Source organism: Saccostrea echinata, unplaced genomic scaffold (genome assembly GCF_033153115.1).
Source record: "Saccostrea echinata isolate AGI-Se365-2 ecotype Australia unplaced genomic scaffold, CSIRO_AGI_Sech_v1 ptg000054l, whole genome shotgun sequence".
In the NCBI taxonomy this organism is placed as follows: domain Eukaryota; kingdom Metazoa; phylum Mollusca; class Bivalvia; order Ostreida; family Ostreidae; genus Saccostrea; species Saccostrea echinata.
In genome coordinates this window covers 15,532,453-15,551,300 of record NW_026889803.1, presented here as the reverse complement: position 1 = coordinate 15,551,300, position 18,848 = coordinate 15,532,453, and the positions used below count along the sequence as shown (strand labels likewise).

At 32.0% G+C, this 18,848-nt stretch overlaps 1 protein-coding gene across 1 annotated transcript; it reads right to left on the bottom strand.

The window, feature by feature from the left end:
* Positions 1-989: 989 nt before the first annotated feature.
* LOC133172081 (serine/threonine-protein kinase H1 homolog) lies at positions 990-9,419 on the bottom strand. The gene is made up of 2 exons (XM_061306887.1): positions 8,204-9,419; positions 990-3,311 (listed from the first exon to the last, which is right to left on the bottom strand). Exons 1-2 carry the CDS (start codon positions 9,089-9,091, stop codon positions 2,967-2,969), a joined length of 1,233 nt encoding a protein of 410 aa, XP_061162871.1. The 5' UTR covers positions 9,092-9,419; the 3' UTR covers positions 990-2,966.
* Positions 9,420-18,848: the final 9,429 nt, after the last annotated feature.

The following is an 18,848-nucleotide window of genomic DNA, read 5'->3' as shown; positions in this document are numbered from 1 at the left end:
CTGCCATGATCGGACAGATATTTGGGGTTTCACATAGCAAAATCTGGACACTGCCATTCTCTCTATAATACAGGGGGTACCCATCTCTTATCTGCAACTCCTCCTATATCACTAAATGAAAATTAATGAGATTTTCACAATCTTTCTTACGTATTGCCATTGTGCATCTCCTATTTTATGTTCTAATCGGACAGATATTTGAGGTTTCCCATAGCAAAAAATGAACTTTGCAATTATACTCATATGGGAGCTGGGGGTAACATTTGGTGAGCTCAATGCTCGCAGTACCACAGTAATTTTTTTTATTTGGTGTAGTTTAGGGGGGATTCTTCACAAAAAAAGTATCGACATTATCAACATGATTCAGATTCATTAGTTCTTATTTATGAATGATTTTTTATGACTGTGCATTTCATAACTGATATCTTCACTCGTTAAACTCATTTTCTTTATTTCAGCGGTGGTTCAAAATCATTAAGCGATTATGTTCGACAGAAAATGTGCTGACTTGTACATCTATAGAATAGGCCTTTGTCAGCAATTCTTACTGCAATATATTTACGGTCGCTGACTCTGCGAGTTGATAAAGAAATGAATCAGGTATATTTCATTTATGACAGATATATCTAAGAGATAAAGAGAAGAATGAAAAACTACACGATACGAAAGTTTTCACTCTATATCTGTTCAGTAGTGTGTTGAAATATACAGTCTAATAATACGCCATCAACTTACGAAGATGTCATGTTTGCAATAAATATTTGGGAAGGAGATTTGACAAGATTTGATTTCCCGCCACTTATTTTATTTTATTTTTTATGTGTGTACTGTGTTTACGTTTTGAAGGTACTTTCTTCGTAAGATATATTCATGTATTTGGTAAACTGTCAAAATATGCAATGCCGGTAAGTTTACCTTTTTTTAAAGAATGTGGTTAAATATGATCAAAATTCGAGTTGTATTTTGGGACAAGTAAAAAACATGATGCATTTTAATCATTAATATCAATTTTATTAAGTTTATAACATCTACTGAGATAGAAGATGACTTACAAAACATTTTTATCACTTGTTAACAAATGTTTGTCACATTGCAGCCATTATTGAAGACTACACTGTGCCATCAGATTGACAATGAAGAATGAGATATAAACACAATATACTTTCTATATCATATTGTAAGAAAAAAAATCACAGATCTATTATTGCCTTAAAAACAATTCAGACATCTTTTTAAAAAATCCCATTTGCACTCTAAAAAGATTTTCCATTTGTGGTAAAGTATTCTGTTAAATAGTTTTATCACATGTGCTTTGTGATAAATTTAAGGACGGTTTTCTGTGACTTTACAAGCAAAACAAATGTAAAAGTTTAAAATTTCGACTTTGGACGGTTAGCCTTAAACTTAAAACAGTTGACTTTTCAAGGCACATTTCGGTTAAAAAACAAAAAATTAAATTAAAAAAATCGTAATACTTTATATTTTAAATAACAACTTATAAAATATTGTAACATAATTATGTAGTACATATATTAAGCTATGCTACAAAGTGACGGAAAGAAAAATAAACAACCACATTTTGTGTATGCAATACAAAATTCACATAAACCATAAATTCCTTCCCTATAACAAATTAAAAAAAGATTCTTCATAATAAATGATTAGCAGTTTAAGCACTTTTTAACAAAACATAACAACGTTTCAAAATCATACTTCTTACATTTCCGCAAACCTTTTCAAAGTATGTATCTAATGTATCATTGAAATGGCACTTTATAAGGGTTAAACAAAGAATAGTAGTAACGACTTTGCTGTTTCAACAAAACATCAACAAGGAAAAAAATAATAGCACTTAATTAACTAAACTAAACAGATCAGCAGTCGATATATTTGTTAGAGTATTACACCCGTCAGTTTGGCAATATTCACTTTTCATACACTAACATGTTCTTAAAGTGAACAACAAGCAGATATTCTTTATACATATGTCTTCAGCAGAATTTGTGTTGCAAAAATAAACGTTAACTTTCAATAAATATCAGTTTGCCATTCTTCAACAGATGAGTGCATTCTTTTCAGAACTCTACATTCAACATTTATGAAACTACATGTAAATGGACATGAATGAAAGTACAAAAACCGTGACGCTCTGTCTTAATTATATTTTTTTCATGTAAAAATCCCTGGCTCGTTAACATGTTAAATATAAAAACATAAATGCAAAAAATATCTTTAATTCAACGGAAATTTACATATGTACAATAAGCATAAGTACTGTCCGTATTTTCCTTTAATTCCATTCCCTTATTTTTTTCTTTGTTATATAATTGAAGTGCAATACGGTGATGTTAAAAAGGAAATGTAATTAAAGGAAATCAAAGGTACTTAATCACGTGACTAGATTGGTGGGAGGAAATTTACAGTGTAATACAATATGCAATGTACTTGATATGAACTATTTTTAGAATAAATATTATTTTTCTTTGAAGAAATTCGTTTGATCTGGTAAGTATATAAAAACAAATCGGATTATCAGTTGTATTATCAAAGTTTCATCTGCAAATAATAAAGATGAAAAGATTTGTGTTAATCTCATTGGATTGTTTAATCACTGCTACGAGCTTTCGAGATTGGAGTACTCTCTCTGTAATAGTATTTGTTAATCAACTCAAATGGAGTTTAAAATTGAATTAAAAGACCATATCACAGTAGATTGGTTTGTGTTTGGCACTAATGCATCAGACACCTAGAAGGCTACTGAATTTTCACACCCAGATGCTTCGAAATTAGATTGATGGCACCCGACAGTACCTTCCTTATATACACTTTTAAAATAGCGAATTTCTTAGAACAAGTGAATTGATTTCAAAGCACCATGAGACTTTAGTAATTATCCTAGATGGTGTGATACTGACCCTGATTTTGTGAAGAAATAATATTATTCAAGTAAAACATCTTCATTATTTTCAACCAATGGACATCAAGTCTGCCTGCACATCCGGATCTCGGAGTAGCTCGTCGATTTCTTCCGGCATAACTCGACGATGCTCGGATCGAAGGGATCTTCCTGAACGGTTTGATTTGTTGCTCTTTGTAGAGCGAGTCGACTTGGCACTCTTGGAGCTTCGGATAGACTGACGATGAATGAGATTTTGGCTAATCGTACGGTGGAGATTTTTGCTGCCGGCAGCATTAGCATTCGTTAGCCATTGGTGTTTTAGGGATTCCTCTGACGTCATCCTATGTTCGGGATCGACAACAAGAAGTCTATCGATAAATTCTTTAGCATATGGTGTCACATCCTTCCAGTGCTGAAAATATAAAAGCTTTATGATTACACATGAAGTAACAATATATTTGAATATATGGTCCAAAATATGACATTCTACATTACGTTTAACATCAAACTGTGCTATAATGAGATACAATGCCACGATTTTATTAATTCTTGAAAGATTTCTGTGGTTTGGTAGTAGCATTCTGAAATTTACGATGTTTTCTTATAATATAATGTCTTTTTTCTGTAGTCGACGAAAATATTCTTTTTCAGAAGTTATCTTGTTTAGCTAGACGTGAATGCAATGTTACATGAAGTTTCATCCGATCAATGCTTCTAAAGTGACAAGACGCAGAGAACACCTTTGACTTCGAGGTTGAACATTTAGATAATTTTTCTAGAACTCTGGTATTAACAACATTATTCGGATTTCATCGTAACACAAAGCAATTCTAGATAAGAGACGAGAAATTATCTAACATGGGGGAAAAGAAGCATATAGACACTGGCCGTAAAATGAGGGGTGCTGATACGGTACATACACACCTGTCCCGTACGTTCTTAGTTTAGAAATAGAAGTAAAAACAGGCTTGGCTTTTTATTACTAATGTCAATGGCATCTGTGTTACAAAAGTTATATATCTCTGCCACTGACGAGTAATATAGACTATACCCCTGTAAACAATTAGATTTGTTTTTGCTACAACACATTATCGTAATTCATACATGTCATTTCAGCATTGTTCGCCGTTTGACATACATTGAATTACGAGTTAGGAATAGCCACAGTAATTCGGTTATACTGTATAATAATATATTTACGTTTTCTTGGCAAAGGTGCTTTAATTACACTGTGTGAAAAGAAAAGTTTGGCCTTAACTTGTATGCCTCAAGGATAGTTTACAGAGGATATTAACCTATTTATTGATGGACATTTCTCAAATGAGATTTGGCGGTGGTTCTATGACCAAGAAACTCGTGTATTTTTTTTTCTTCGTTGGTACGTTATCCCATGCAGGTGTTAACGCAAACGATTAGGATACGCGGCGAAGAGATTATGGTGGTTACTAAGGGGATATTATAAGACAAGAGATTTGGAAAGAGTTGTAACGAACTTGCGATAACACCAAGCGCCAATTCATCCTTCATCCTAACGATTTCCATATGCGTTAACTCACTGAAACAACACGAGGAGAGGTGTTGTGTCTGCGAACGGAGATCCCCACTTCCTGTATCTTTTCAAATGAGTATTGTTTTGCAGCAATGAATCAACACTTTTTTAAAGATCATTTTGAGATAAAGAGGATTAACAGGGCGTGTTTTCATTGTAAAAATAAATATTGACCAATCATTTTGGAAGGATAACCTCGTCATTATCGCTAAGTAGTGGTACATGTATATCCTGAACAGTGTACTGTCCACTACGAAATCTAAAAAAAAAATTTAAATCTAAATTTGTATACAAGAATGAAAAAATTCTGAATTCGTGCTAATTTTCTTATATTTCATGTGCAAGAGATTTAAAGTATTAATTGGTTCATTTTGTGTTAGACAGATCTAACGTATTGTGAAAGGTTAATATTGTATGGTACATTGTTATTGCAATTTTTTAAATCATTTTATGTAGGAAGTCTTATTTATTACCCATCCGTTCATATAAATAATATCCGAAAGCTTTGTTGAAACTAGTGTAATTTAATAATTCAAAAATACTTAATTAGCAAGAAGAATACACAAGAGCACTTCAAGATTGGATTTCATCAATCCCTATGCATTTAATTTTTTTTAAAAATCATTTCATGCCTATCAAACGCACTTCCTCTTCTGTTTCTATCATAACATAAAAATTTTCTTGCCATCACCTACATTTTGCTTTATAATCAAAGATAACTATGACCTTGTCGGAATGAAATATGGAGAGAGCGATATATCGATTATGGAGGTAAAAAACATGGGATCTGAAATGAATTATTACCACGAAATTGTTCAAGATTCTCAATGAAAAAGTTTGATAATAAGATACGTGGCTACATAGTCGTTATTCCAGTGCACAAAGGTAATATTTGGCTATTGAAGAAAAGTTTGAATTTTCTTTTTTTATCGAATATTTTAATGTTTAATCCTGAGGGATAATTACATAGATACAAGTATTATCACACAAACAAGTTTAAATACCTATCGACAACAAAGACGTACACGGGGAGTCGGAAAATGTACTTATACAAAACACGTTTGACTTCATAATTGAATATAACAAGGCTAGTAAAATGTTTGATTTATTGATTGAGTTCGACTAGATAAAAAAAAATAGAATACAGAAGAGTTCGTAAACATCTAATAACCTTGATCGAAGACTAATGAGTTTCCTTTACCCCTTTAATATTTATAGTGTATATTTGTCGAAGTATGGTCGCTAAAATAAATGAGATTTACTAATAACCTTATTTGCATTATGAACAAAAAAACCCTTGCTTGCTTATTGATGTTCTACAGGCAACATGGGTTCTTCTATAACTATCGATATCATGATATATGACTTTTCTGTTTTGCTATTCCAATATATGGGAGAACAGAATCATCATATATGCAAGAAATGGCAGGTCATGGTGGAATGATTTTTTGGTGTAATATTTGCTGAATCGTCTATATCGATATTATGGCAAGGTCGTTGGAATCAATGCGTTTTTGTATGTTTAGTGATTTTGATATGATAAGAGTTGAAACCAGCCATAAGTTAAGTCCCGGGAAATATATACTTTCAGAAAGTTCAGTGATTTCAATGAAAAGACCAGTTTATGCAAGTATTGGTATACAAATCATTTTTTCCCCATTACTTACGCAACTTTTTACGATATTTTTTTTTCTTTACTGGGACAATTGTGAAGGAAAGTAATTAAATTTTTAAAGATCATATCTATATAAGAAATGTATAATTTCAAAATAATCCTGCGTGCAATTTTTCATTTGAAAACGAATAAATCAAAATTAAACATACTGACTTTATCCGTAAATATTACATTGATAAAATACATGCTGATTTATTATATAGAGACCATTAGGAAACGTGTGTGGTATAATTTAAATATTTGTATGAATTCCTTTATCACAATTGTCTTGGAGAAGGGAAGTAGGGGATTCTGTTTGAAGTTTATATGAATTTTCGGGAGGTTTTTATCAGTATCTTTGCCGCCAATCTAAAGATGTCAGTAGGTGCCCTATTTACTCATCCTCACCAGTGACTCAACTGCAAGACGAAGCCGACATTTTGTGTCTTAGGTTTTTACGAGCAGAAACAATCCAGTCTTGCACCATCTGCATCCTAGCAGTAGAAGTCTTAATGGATTAGTTACTAGATATTTAGGTTGAAATTTATCTTCCTCGCGTCTTCTTTTCTTTATATTTTAGTGGAACACGAAGGGAAAAATGACTACATGAAGCATATCTATTGATGAATAACTCTGTTTTACTGAACATGCTGAATATGTACATCGATCGCCTCTTAGCTATTGTCATTAAAATGATTTATATTTTTTTGAGGAAATGTTTCATTATCGCATTGTTTGTCCGTTCAGGTTGTATATTACGTCAATCTTATTCAAGTTTAACTCAAATTAATTAGACCTCTTGGTGCCAGGGCTTAGTGTTAGATTCAGCAAACAGAGGGTATAGGTGAAAGACGTGCCTGATTTTTAGATTACAATCTTTATGTTTGGTTCCAAAAGCACCTGCAGAAACGGTGTATATATACAGACAAGTTAATCTCATAACGCTCTGGATTAGTGGTAAAGCGGCAGCCAGCATCGCTTTAATGTGGCAAATCTTTTGTTCTTCTTTATCTTTTTTCTGATCAAAAGATTTGCCGGAAACAGTATTTACGATGTGCCTTGATTTCATGGCCCTACGCTTTCCGTAGCCAGAACTTCTAACTGTTTGAAAGTCAACGTCTGAAATCGCGTGTTTATCCACCGATAGCCATCTATAAAGGTTGAGGGGAATGGAAGACAGGAAGAAATAAGCATTCAATTTTTTTAACAAAGATTTGCAAAGCAGGATGGTAAAGGTTGATAAAAATGAACAGTGAATTTGACAGGGTTAAAATGTGTTTTAACGCTGCTCCTATTCACCTATACCAATGGTTCTATGGGGGGGAAAATCGAAGATTTTGCCAAACTGTCAGATGATAAGGAACTATTTTTACAAAATCAACGCCACTTCGAGCCCCGCTTTTTATTCAGAGGTCAAAGAAAACATTTTTTTGCATTACAATTAAAACGATTTTTTTAACAGTGGTTATCGAACGGAAATAAAGCTGATTTAGATTATTATGGGACAAGAAAGGTGGACTATATAGAAGAATCCAAAGGGGCACATTGTGCACCAGAAAAATTACCAACCCCAAGATAAAAATTGAATTCTTGTTTAGAGATAACAAAACATACCAAGGGCGTTGTGTTCTTGTCGGCATTATTTTCATGGTTCACATTTTAATAGAAATTCTTGCGAAAAAGTTTTGGGTTTTTCTTTCAAAAAGTTTTTCATTCATTTTGTGATTTTATTCAAATAACATTATTTTATGATTGGTATTATTAATATTTTTATAGTGTTTCCTAAAATGTGCTTTTTAAACTTACAAAATTTTAATAACAATCTTTATCACAGTGAAGAACCCTTTGTTTCGGATTTTGTTTTGATATATATTTAAAGCAATTTTCAAAAAAAGTCTTGTTACTCGCATACTCATAATATTTGTTATGTCCCATTACGACAGAAGTATGCAATGGCGAAGCACCTAAAACATATTAGCATCAAAATCTTCAAACGTAGGCGGATTGATCCTAAAGCTTAGTATGATTGTTGACATTTAGGACCAAAAGATGCTGAAAAAAAATCCCCCACGCCAAAAATTTTCACTACATTCATACACACCTCCCCGGCATAGCTGTATTTTGCTTTGAGGATGAGACGATATAATCTTGTTTTGTTTTCATCGTCAAATGGCATAGTACCACTAAGTAGAATGTACGTTATCACGCCGACAGCCCACATGTCCACTTGGCATGTATAAGGTTTCCTGGCAATAATTTCGGGTGCAATGTATTCGGGTGTACCACATGTGGTTCTCATAAATTGATCCGCTCCTTTTTTCGTGGCACTCAGACCGAAATCAGTGATCATAATTTTGGAATCATGACCCGGGTGATAATAGAGTAAATTTTCAGGTTTCAAATCTCTGTGAGTAATTCCTAATCCATGCAAGTATTTCACACCATCTAAGACCATTGTCAGTACCCTGGTTGCATCCTTTTCACTGAAGGAACCCTTAGCAATGATACGGTCAAATAATTCTCCACCAGTTGCTAATTCCATAACCATATACACTTTATCCTTCGTTTCGAAAACTTCAATTAACTGAATTATGTAATTGTGTTTCACTCTTCGAAGGACCGCTACCTCCGATTCGAAAACTTCCCTCCCTTGCACTCTGTCCAGCATTTTTATTGCATAGGGCTGCTTGGACACCCTATGTTCAACTCGGACAACTTTGCTGAAGTTGCCTCTTCCAATTAATGCCTTTATATCATATTTTGCCGTCACTCGAGGATCAAATTTATCACGATACTTTTTCACTTTTCGATTATTTCTCTGTCCATTTTGTCCGTCCGTCGGTGGACCGACAGAGTCCCTTGCATCCTTAGAATGCTTCTGATGTGGATTCCTATGATTGTATTCTCTGTTGCGCTCATTGTTATAGACCTGTACGACGGATTGATTTCCAGGGCCCTCAGGCACCAATTTGGAACTCATACAACCCATCACAAATCGAAAATATTTAAGTTCGACATCCCCTCGGGGAAATTTGAGGGGACCATTTGTGCGAATCAAGGGAGGAAAAGAGATTTGCTGTTACGTTATTAGAATCCACATTGGTTCCATTAAATCCACCATATTTTTCAGATTTCGGCCTCAGCACTACTTTTCTAGAAGCTCCACACCAAAGAAACCAACTTTCACGAGTCGCTTTTATCGATCCATTTCAATATCTTTCGTGATAAATACAAAGAGCTTCCATAAAATATTTACATATCCCTTTAAGTTACAAGACGAACGCCACTCTAACAAATGAAAATTTCGCTGTTTTGGATTTTTTTTGAACTGCGGAGTAATATAAACCCATCTTTCACACGTGACTGAGTGTGTTCAACGTCACAAGTTGTTATAACGACTATTGGGGTTCCATAAAGGCTATGGGGAACTGTTTGCTTTGGAAATAAAAATAACAATGAAAGCAGATAAGATTTGTAGACGTTACTGGAGAGTGCCAGCTGATCAGTATGTCTTATTGCACTCAAATTTACTCAACCTAATGGGATCGGCGAAGTAATGGCGCCAGTATCTTGGTTAATTGGATAATCCATTTACCTTTGTGTAGCCCACTATCTTCTGCAATTCAATACACAACGTTTTATTCAGAAGAGAGCTAATTCGCGTATTATTGATTCTACACACCGGTAGTTATAAATACAATGGTATTTTCTTCAAAGCATCGAGAATTGGGGTCTTCTTAAAGCTTGCCAGGTCTTTACATGTGTATTCCCCCAACAAGCGTACGTAAAGGGGCATCGGCGGCAAATTGAGTTTAATCCAATAAAAGTTTTTGCAGGCTAAGTTATTGCATTATAATAAAGAGTTTCTTATCTCTGTCTGATAACACTTTAAAGCCCCTCTGCCGTGAAATATTTAAAACCAACCTGCGCATATAGTTGATCAATTGTGTGTTTATTTACTTGGGAAAACTTTATTTACATTTTGTCCTGTTCTCGTTCGTTTGTGTATTGTATTAAATCCTGTGTTGCATGACTTAAGATAACACTCTAGTTCCATACATTTAGCATGTTTAGCGCCCCTTGGATTGAAAATTCTCTTTATAACGGAACGGAATAAGGATTATTCAGAAAAGAAAATAATTGCTTTAAGCCTGCTTAAGAATTCTACAAACAAGAGATTTAAACAAATGCTTGAACTCTACGAAGTAGCGGATTGTCTGATTATGGTGTAATGACTCATATGTTTATTTGTGTATTCACAATTCATTTGTAGGCGTTACATGCAGACTGATAAAGAAATTAAACAGAAAAAGTAATTTTTGTGTTCTTTTGTCATTACGTAATTTTTTTGTTATTAGTGGTGAAAATATCGTCTCTCACTTCAATTATTTTGGAATGATTTAAATCAGTTTTAAGAAAATACATAAAAAGCCGAGCTTTTATTTCTGTTATGTGTACATATATATATATATATATATATATATATATATATATATATATATATATATATATATATATATATATATATATATATATACGTTGTACAAGAAGTAGAATTTTATTATTACTGATGTATACATCCGTTTTGTGACGTCATGTGATACAATGAACGCCACTGTGTTATGGGCAATTTGTTCCATCATTTTTTTTTTTATCATTAATTAATCCTCAGTACATTTCCAGACGTTTGCATGGAGTTTTGATGCATTTATTACCATGTCTTGATTCTTTTAAACAAAGCTAAGAGTGTCAATCTAAATCTCGGGAGTTTGTTGTTGCAGGTTTACAAAACAGATTTTGAATTTGCAAGAATTTTTGTTTATATTCAATAATTTCTTACATAGATGTGATACTCATTTAAAATACTAGTATATAAAATTCATATCATAGCATATTTACAATTATATGGACTTACATTGTAAATATTTTCCTTTGGGAGGGGATACATGTAGTTGAGGAGAGATTTTAGATACATTACATTGAAATAAGATGCATTATTATAATAAGAAATACTTACATTTGACTTTATTTTTATGAATAGGGGTATCAAGTGCAAGATGATCTTGCCTATGTACGAACTAAAAAAATTGTAATTTAGATTACTATTACTCGTCCTAAACAAGCAACTTTTACTACAAGGGCAACTTTGTCTCAAATTTGCAACGATAAACTTTTTTTTTCAATGTGCAAACATTACATTGTCAAATAAAGGTGTACATATAGAACTTAACAGTTGAGTATACTTTTTATGTAGTCTTTGCTGGTTTGACAATACTTATTCTACAAGGGAACAATTGAGTATATATATTGTAATCAATACGACCAATTAACCTGATGAATAAGCCTTTAAGTATCGTGAATTAAAAGACCGGTTCTGTTTTGTTTAGCCGGTGCATTGTTTACGTTGGGCAATTTATTTCCAATACACAGCTGCACTGGACAGGTGCCCGAAATCCCTGAGAAGCTCTTTGAGTGGCGTTTTTCATTTCTTGAGAAATTCATTGCATTCCGCTTAATCCCAGGGAAAATTGTCAGATTGAACCCTTTCAGTAAAGACAGTGCCATGTTAGTCATGTTGTTAATTCTGTGATGACCTCTAACAGTAAATTGAAAATTTACAATAGGAAAAAGTTCATAGTTGATTTCTTTTTTAAAATGCACTTCAGTTATGTCAATATAACTAGTAAGAGATAATTTAGTTTTATGTAATGATTGAAGTTTTTTTTTATTTTATCATTTATTTAGCTTTTATGTTTGTTCTACCTACATGCAATCTCCGAGTTCAGAATGAAATGCGAAAACCCTTGCGGCCAGGAAAATGATATCATTTACATTGTGGAACCTTGCGTCAGACACACATTGATTTGTTTTAACATGGTATTTCATAATCAGTATTTTATATATTTTGGACAAAATTGATCAAATATTAATTGTTCATTATTATCAACAGTTCATTTAAAACCAGGAATTTTGCAAATGCTAACATAGTATACCTCTGTTGAAATTAACCTTAAATATAAACATGATTATCCTGACAAAAGATTTCTGGCACTACAACAAACTTTGCAGGAAATTCAAAGACAATGGAGACCATTATAATTAACTTGATACAGAAAACTCGAAAATGATGGGAGAAAAATGCATTCTGTAATCTGAATCAAGATACTAAGCGTAAGATACTGAACTTTATTCATTTAATCAATCGTGTAGACTGAATTTAACCCAAAGAATCCAATATGGTGTACGCCTTTTAAAATACTTCTCTGTACTACATTTCTCCCGAATTTGTCTAAATTTACCTTAATTATGGACCATGTTTGAAAATAGTTGATATGACAACCAGGTATCTCTTGATTTCCTATATTTTCATCAATGATGGTACATTAAAAACATCAACTAAGCTAAAACCAAAACCTGTGTATTTTTAAGTTTAGAATAATTTTGATTGGATTTTACCTTTCAAGGCAAGGACAGAATTCATTATTCTGTTATTTTTCAAATCATTTAATATCATCTATTGTTCATTTGGTATTTAATGAGTGATCATGAACTCTTGATATCAGAAATTATTCTTTTGCATCAGAAAATCTAATTGTTTATATCGAAAATTCTACTTCTTTTTTGATATCGAAAAATCTATTTTCTGATACTGTACCAAGAGTTCGAACTTGGACATAAATCTTATACAAAGATTACCTCAAAATGCTAAAAAGGCATATTAATAGAAGACTGACCCCAGAGAGATTTTTCATATTTTGTGAGGGGAACCTTCATCATCGCGAGGTTGAACCTGGGTTGCCTGTTTGGGTGTGTCACTTTTAACCTTCTGCAACGCAGGGGGATTAAAATATATCAAAGGAGCTCATTTATAAAATGAATTTTCTATTACGCATAAATATATAGCTAAAACTTTTATATTTATTTAAATGTTTTCAATTCTACACCTATTATAGATGGACTATTTGACAAGATTATTTGAGGCAGTTCTTCACATTACAAACTTTACCCCAGTAGTTCATGACGATAAATAATTATATATTTATTGGTTGTTATATTATGTGAAGTTTCTGCAAGTCATGCCGCAGTAGGTGTATATAACTATTTCAAAAATTCAGATCGCGTTGATAAGCGCTATCCATGCGGTTCAAATTTGGGATATCTTATTTAAAGAAACAAAAGACCTTTGATTGGACCTATTGAATAGTAGGTTGAAAGGTCACTTTAATTTGTCAACGTTAAATATCATATCATCTTAGACTTTCTTTCATGAAACCTGATATATAAGATCATTATTCATTATTCGTTGTCTTAGATGTAAATGCTCATTGTCAAAAACTTGATATCATTTTCACGCTGTGAATTTTTCCTGTGAGGCAGACAGTTAAATTATACCTAAAGAAATCAGTGGAAAAACTCGTTTTGAAAGAAAAGAAGCTAATTTATTTTATTTTTATTTTAAATAATTATGCTTATAGACGTACTTTCGTACCATTTTATTGCCATATATTATATTTCATTTGTAAATAATCAAAGCATGTCCTTCGAATGCGAATGTGGTCAGATTTCATAAAATAATGAAAAATTTTTGGAAAAATAATAATACACGTATAATAATATTGCAATTGCAGATTTTGAACTGTAGGACATGGCATGCCATGACTTTTGCTTTTATATACATCGTATATAAACAATTACTAGAATATATATATATATATATATATATATATATATATATATATATATATATATATATATATATATATATATATATATATAAAATAAATAAATGAATTATTTCAGGTGCGGGATGAAGTCATTTACAAAGTATGGCAAATTATATCCGAAAAGATATTGATTCACATGCAGTGGAAAAAAAAACATTGATTTTTCTCTCAGTCATATGCTTCTATACACTTTATTTCACGAATAAATTTCTATAACAAATTGAGAAAAATAAAAGGATACGGGTTAAAAACAAAAATAAGTGTAAGTGTACTTAACATTAGATAGTTACGTGTACCTTTTCAATGTTAGGACTATATATTCAACTGTGCGAATGTGATTCATTCTTTCCTGTCGGTGCACTTTAAAATAACCTTTTTCTTTTTTTCTTCCAAATTTAAATTTCCCAGTGATTGATATCTGTCCGTTATGAAAGTCGAATATTCAGTGTCCTTGAATATTTATTTTTTATCAATAATGTATTCGATGACATTCAGAAGTAATTTCAATAGAACTTCCATTTTTAGAAAAGTGTTCGAGATTTTTATTCAATATTACGGGTTTGCATAACATCTAATCTCTATCGTTCTGCAAACAGACAGATAATTGCTGAGAAAATAAATTCTGTTGAGTTTTTTGGTGAGCAATCTAGGCAACAATGATGAAACGCTGTATCATCGGGTGACTATATAATTTACACTATGTATTTTGAGACTATTTTAAATCGCTTTACTCGACATGTCTTCACGTACATTTCAATTTTATTTACATATCTGTATCAAATGTGAATGTGAGTTTAACAAACATAAGTTCTGACTAGAAATGGCTTTAAAAATATGAATAGAAGATTTTCTATTTCTTAAAGCAGCTCGGCAATATAGGGAATATATTGGGAAGGGATAGGGAACATAACTTTCGCTTCTGGTCACTTTTTTTTTTCTAGACTCCTTCCCGTCTTTTAAATTCGAACTTTATTTCTTTCGTTAGTTAATTAAGTTAATTTTTCTCCGTATGTAGCACAAAAAAGAGATTTTTAAATTAATGCTTCTCGTCACAATGCATTTAATTTTATTTGCATCAATTTTATTGCAATAAAACAGCTGCAGTTTTGTATTACACTTTTTATGCCTTCTAGATCTAATGTTCACTGATATATTTTTAAGTCTTTTCCAACAGAATGTTAGATTTGGAATAACTGTCTGTCTGTCACGTTATCTGTCTGGAGCATAATTCTCGAACCCTAAATTGGAATGGGCTTAAAGTGCTAACCCCAAGGTATGTTAGGACCTTGACTAAAGGACACAAATCAGGGGTCAAGGTCACTGGGCAGTATAAGTTAAGGCTGGAAATAACTCTGGAATATGACCAATTAATAAGTCAGGTGCCATATCTCTCATGTCAAGTCACTGGGAAATGAGGAACTGAAATCTTGTACTAACTATGTTGATTTTATAGGTTTATCATGTCCTTGAAACAGGATCAGACCATGCCGTCAAGGTCATATGATGGTGGACAGGGGTATGATTAGGGAAGGGGAACATCCTTTTTACTATTTTGAAAAATCAAGTTAATCTTGTTTATCTGACTGAAGGTTTTTCGATTTTTTTTAGTTTATTTATTTGTCTTAATGTTACATTTTGCGTAAAAGTTGCAACTTAAAGACACTTGCTTTATTACGGAGCTTAAGTTTTACAAACAAATCTTTATATCAACTTTAAAGTTCAAGGTATGAACGATTACCATGGTCAAACATCAAAGAGGTCACCATCAGATTCACTGTGTTTCACAGTTATATTTTCCTGCTAATATTCAAGAGTTCTAATCTTATTTAATTTCAGCTTTCAGGCAAATTATTAAAGTATTCCTTATCAATGAGATCTAGAAAGTGAAATTATGTACACAAGATAAGAATTAAACAGGCTATTAAGAAATTTAATGGGCTTACTTGAGAGGATCAAAGACATATTAATATTCAGAGGTATCAAATAACTTAATTATTCTAAAAGAGAAATACTAATTTTAATTTTAATACCCTTTTAATATAATAGTGCATGCATATATATGCTATTTTTGGATTTATTTTATGTACTTAAATAAATAAATATTCTATCTTATCATCATATTAGATATTTCAGGTGTGTTGCTCTTCAATGTGATCACATAAAGCTTGTTTTTGCAATACACTGTCAAAAAATCACAAAGAAAATATTGGACGACTGTCCCTCCTGCTGAGATCGGGATCGAGTTCGGAATTTGATTCTGTTAAATATTTGTGGCAAAGTACATCATTGTATCATGGGATTGATATATGAATTAATATCGCATTCAACAAAACAAAACCATAATTTCCTTGTATGGCATTCAACAAAACAAAACTATAATTTCCTTGTATGGCGTAAATGTACGGAAGCCCGTTGAGGCCAGTTCAGAGAAAGAAATATTTTTATTGCGTTTAAACGCAAAATATAGCGTTTAATCGCAATATTCATTGCGTTTAAACAAACGTGTAAACGCGCAAAACACTTCGCGTTCAATCGCAAAAGATTGCGATGAAACGCAATCTTTTGCGTTTAAACGCAATAATTTTGCGTTTTAACACAATAATCTTTGCGTTATAACGCAATAATCCTTCCTTTTAAGGATTCGTTTTGCATTTAAACACAATATGATACTGTAGTTTCAAAATTAGACATCAATAAGCCAAAGTTTATAATTACTAGGATCCGACACTTCAAAGAACCGTTTGGTTCTGTGTCTTTTTGCAAAATTTTCCAGTTTTTGAAAATGTTGTAGTAAAACAATGGCATCTTAACAACCAGAATGTCTTAAACGTATTAGAACCCAACACTCTTGATGAAGCCTTTGATCGATTGCTTACGTATCACAATTAATTAAGAACGTTTCAGTGGTATTAATAAAAACTTGTCAATTTGGTAATACACATCGATCAATCTATTTTCATTTGATTTTGATCTCATATGATTCCATCACCTAAGTTCTCGTGTTTATTGTATGCAACCATAGGAAGGGTTGAGAATATACATATAAGTCTAAATACTTCATAATGCTGTTCCTAATTCCAACATTTCGTCAGTCGTTTCCAGAACCTCTTTATACATGGGTAAACTTTGTGACCGAAACCTGGGGGATAGTTTTTTAATCATTTTTTCTTCTTTAGTCTTTTATTTAGAAGATCCATTCTAATTGTTTGCAGAAATAAATTCACATCAGTAATTTATCCTTTCAGAGAATGTTTGCTCGGAGAAATCTGATTCTATAAAGCTTAACAATTATACACAATTTCCTAATAAATAAAAAAGAGAAAGAATTAAGAGGTATCAGTATGCAGAGGACCATTGTACTCTGCAAATTTTGATACAAATGATTGCCTTTAAGGTAGGTCGCGGGTTTACTGCATAAAAATTCTTACGAGAAAACATGTTCTGAAAATTTAATATAATGTTCCTTAGAAATTGCGGCATATTATCTGAAATTTTTATTAAATTTGCCTACGTGGTTTTAATGCTATATTACTGTAAACGCGGTATAGTTTTCGGTACTATTTTTACGCTTTACTATAGAAATATATAGGAAAATGACGTTTTTAAAACAATTTTACCGAAAGAGTTTCTTTAGAAAAGGTCGGATAACTTTTTTAAGACGTAGACGAATTACTCAGAAATTTCAAAATATCAAGATGAGGTAAAATTAAAACTATTGAGGTAAAAAAATCAATATGTCTTCTCGCTAGTTTTTTAGCTAAATAATTTCAAAGTTTGCTTTTATATTGCCAAAATATTGCGTTTATGGCGTTAAACGTCATATATTGAACGCAATCGCGTTTACATATAAGTATCTTTATATTTGGAATATACAAGATATAAAAGGTGACATAGATGCACACTGTAATTTTATTCAGCATTTCACTTATTGCGGAATCGTGTTAGGAAGAACAGCAACTTATCTACTCTAGTATTATGAAATTCATATTCTGCCCACGAAGTCAGAATGAACGGTATGTTGATACATGTGTATAAACATTCTTCGTGCATTAGAATTAATATGCAGCGACAACACTGCGATTGATAATAATTAATACAAGTAATGTTAGGATGTTCAAGTTCATTATTAAGATTTCAAGTATAACACGTGAATTTTATCACTTCATTCGAAATCGGCAAAGAAAAAAAAGTCCACCACTGAAGGGGGGGGGGGGGTGTTACCAGATGTGGTTTTTTTTAAGTCAATCGCAATTCAGTATATAGTCCGAACTCTCAAACATTTGTTCTTTCTTGTTTTTTTTTTCTTTATCAATTTTTCATCGGCAAAATGTAATATACTTGCATTCAGCTTATACACAGACAGCTTAATTTTGTTATAGAAAAAATTGTACTTGATACTTGTATTTCGTAATACATTTAGTATATTAATATCTGTTTAGAGTGTCATAAAGGTCCGATATGCCGGGTGTTTGTATGAATTTATTTTAACATGTTTAATGCATTTCACTGATAAATCAATTCCTTGCTAGCCTGCATATAGAGAACGACTTTATAAGATTCAAATACAAAATAATTTTTTAAAAAAGAGGAAAATGCAGGTAATTAAATTTCATCCGTTTTTAGTATTTAGGATTGAAGTTATCCTAAAAATAACAAATGTGTAGTTTTTTTTCGGCTGTGATGAGCAAACATGGTGCATTACGCACCTTCCCTTCGTTGCAAATTTACGTGCATACATACAGCCTTTCAATTTTTCGGCTTAGCAATTTACGGTTACTTTCATTTTGCATGCCATATCTTTAATTTAACACTGAATCATTTTGATTGACCTTTAGTAGTTTAGTATCATTTTCAATATAAATTATTCCATGCATTTTGCATCGCATTTATTATGTTTTATAAGTTTGTTCTTATACATTACACATATAATCAGAGCAGAATTCAAACTTATAATACTCTGGGTTCATACATTTACGACAATACAATTACGGACAATAACACGTACTTTCTACACTTCGTACG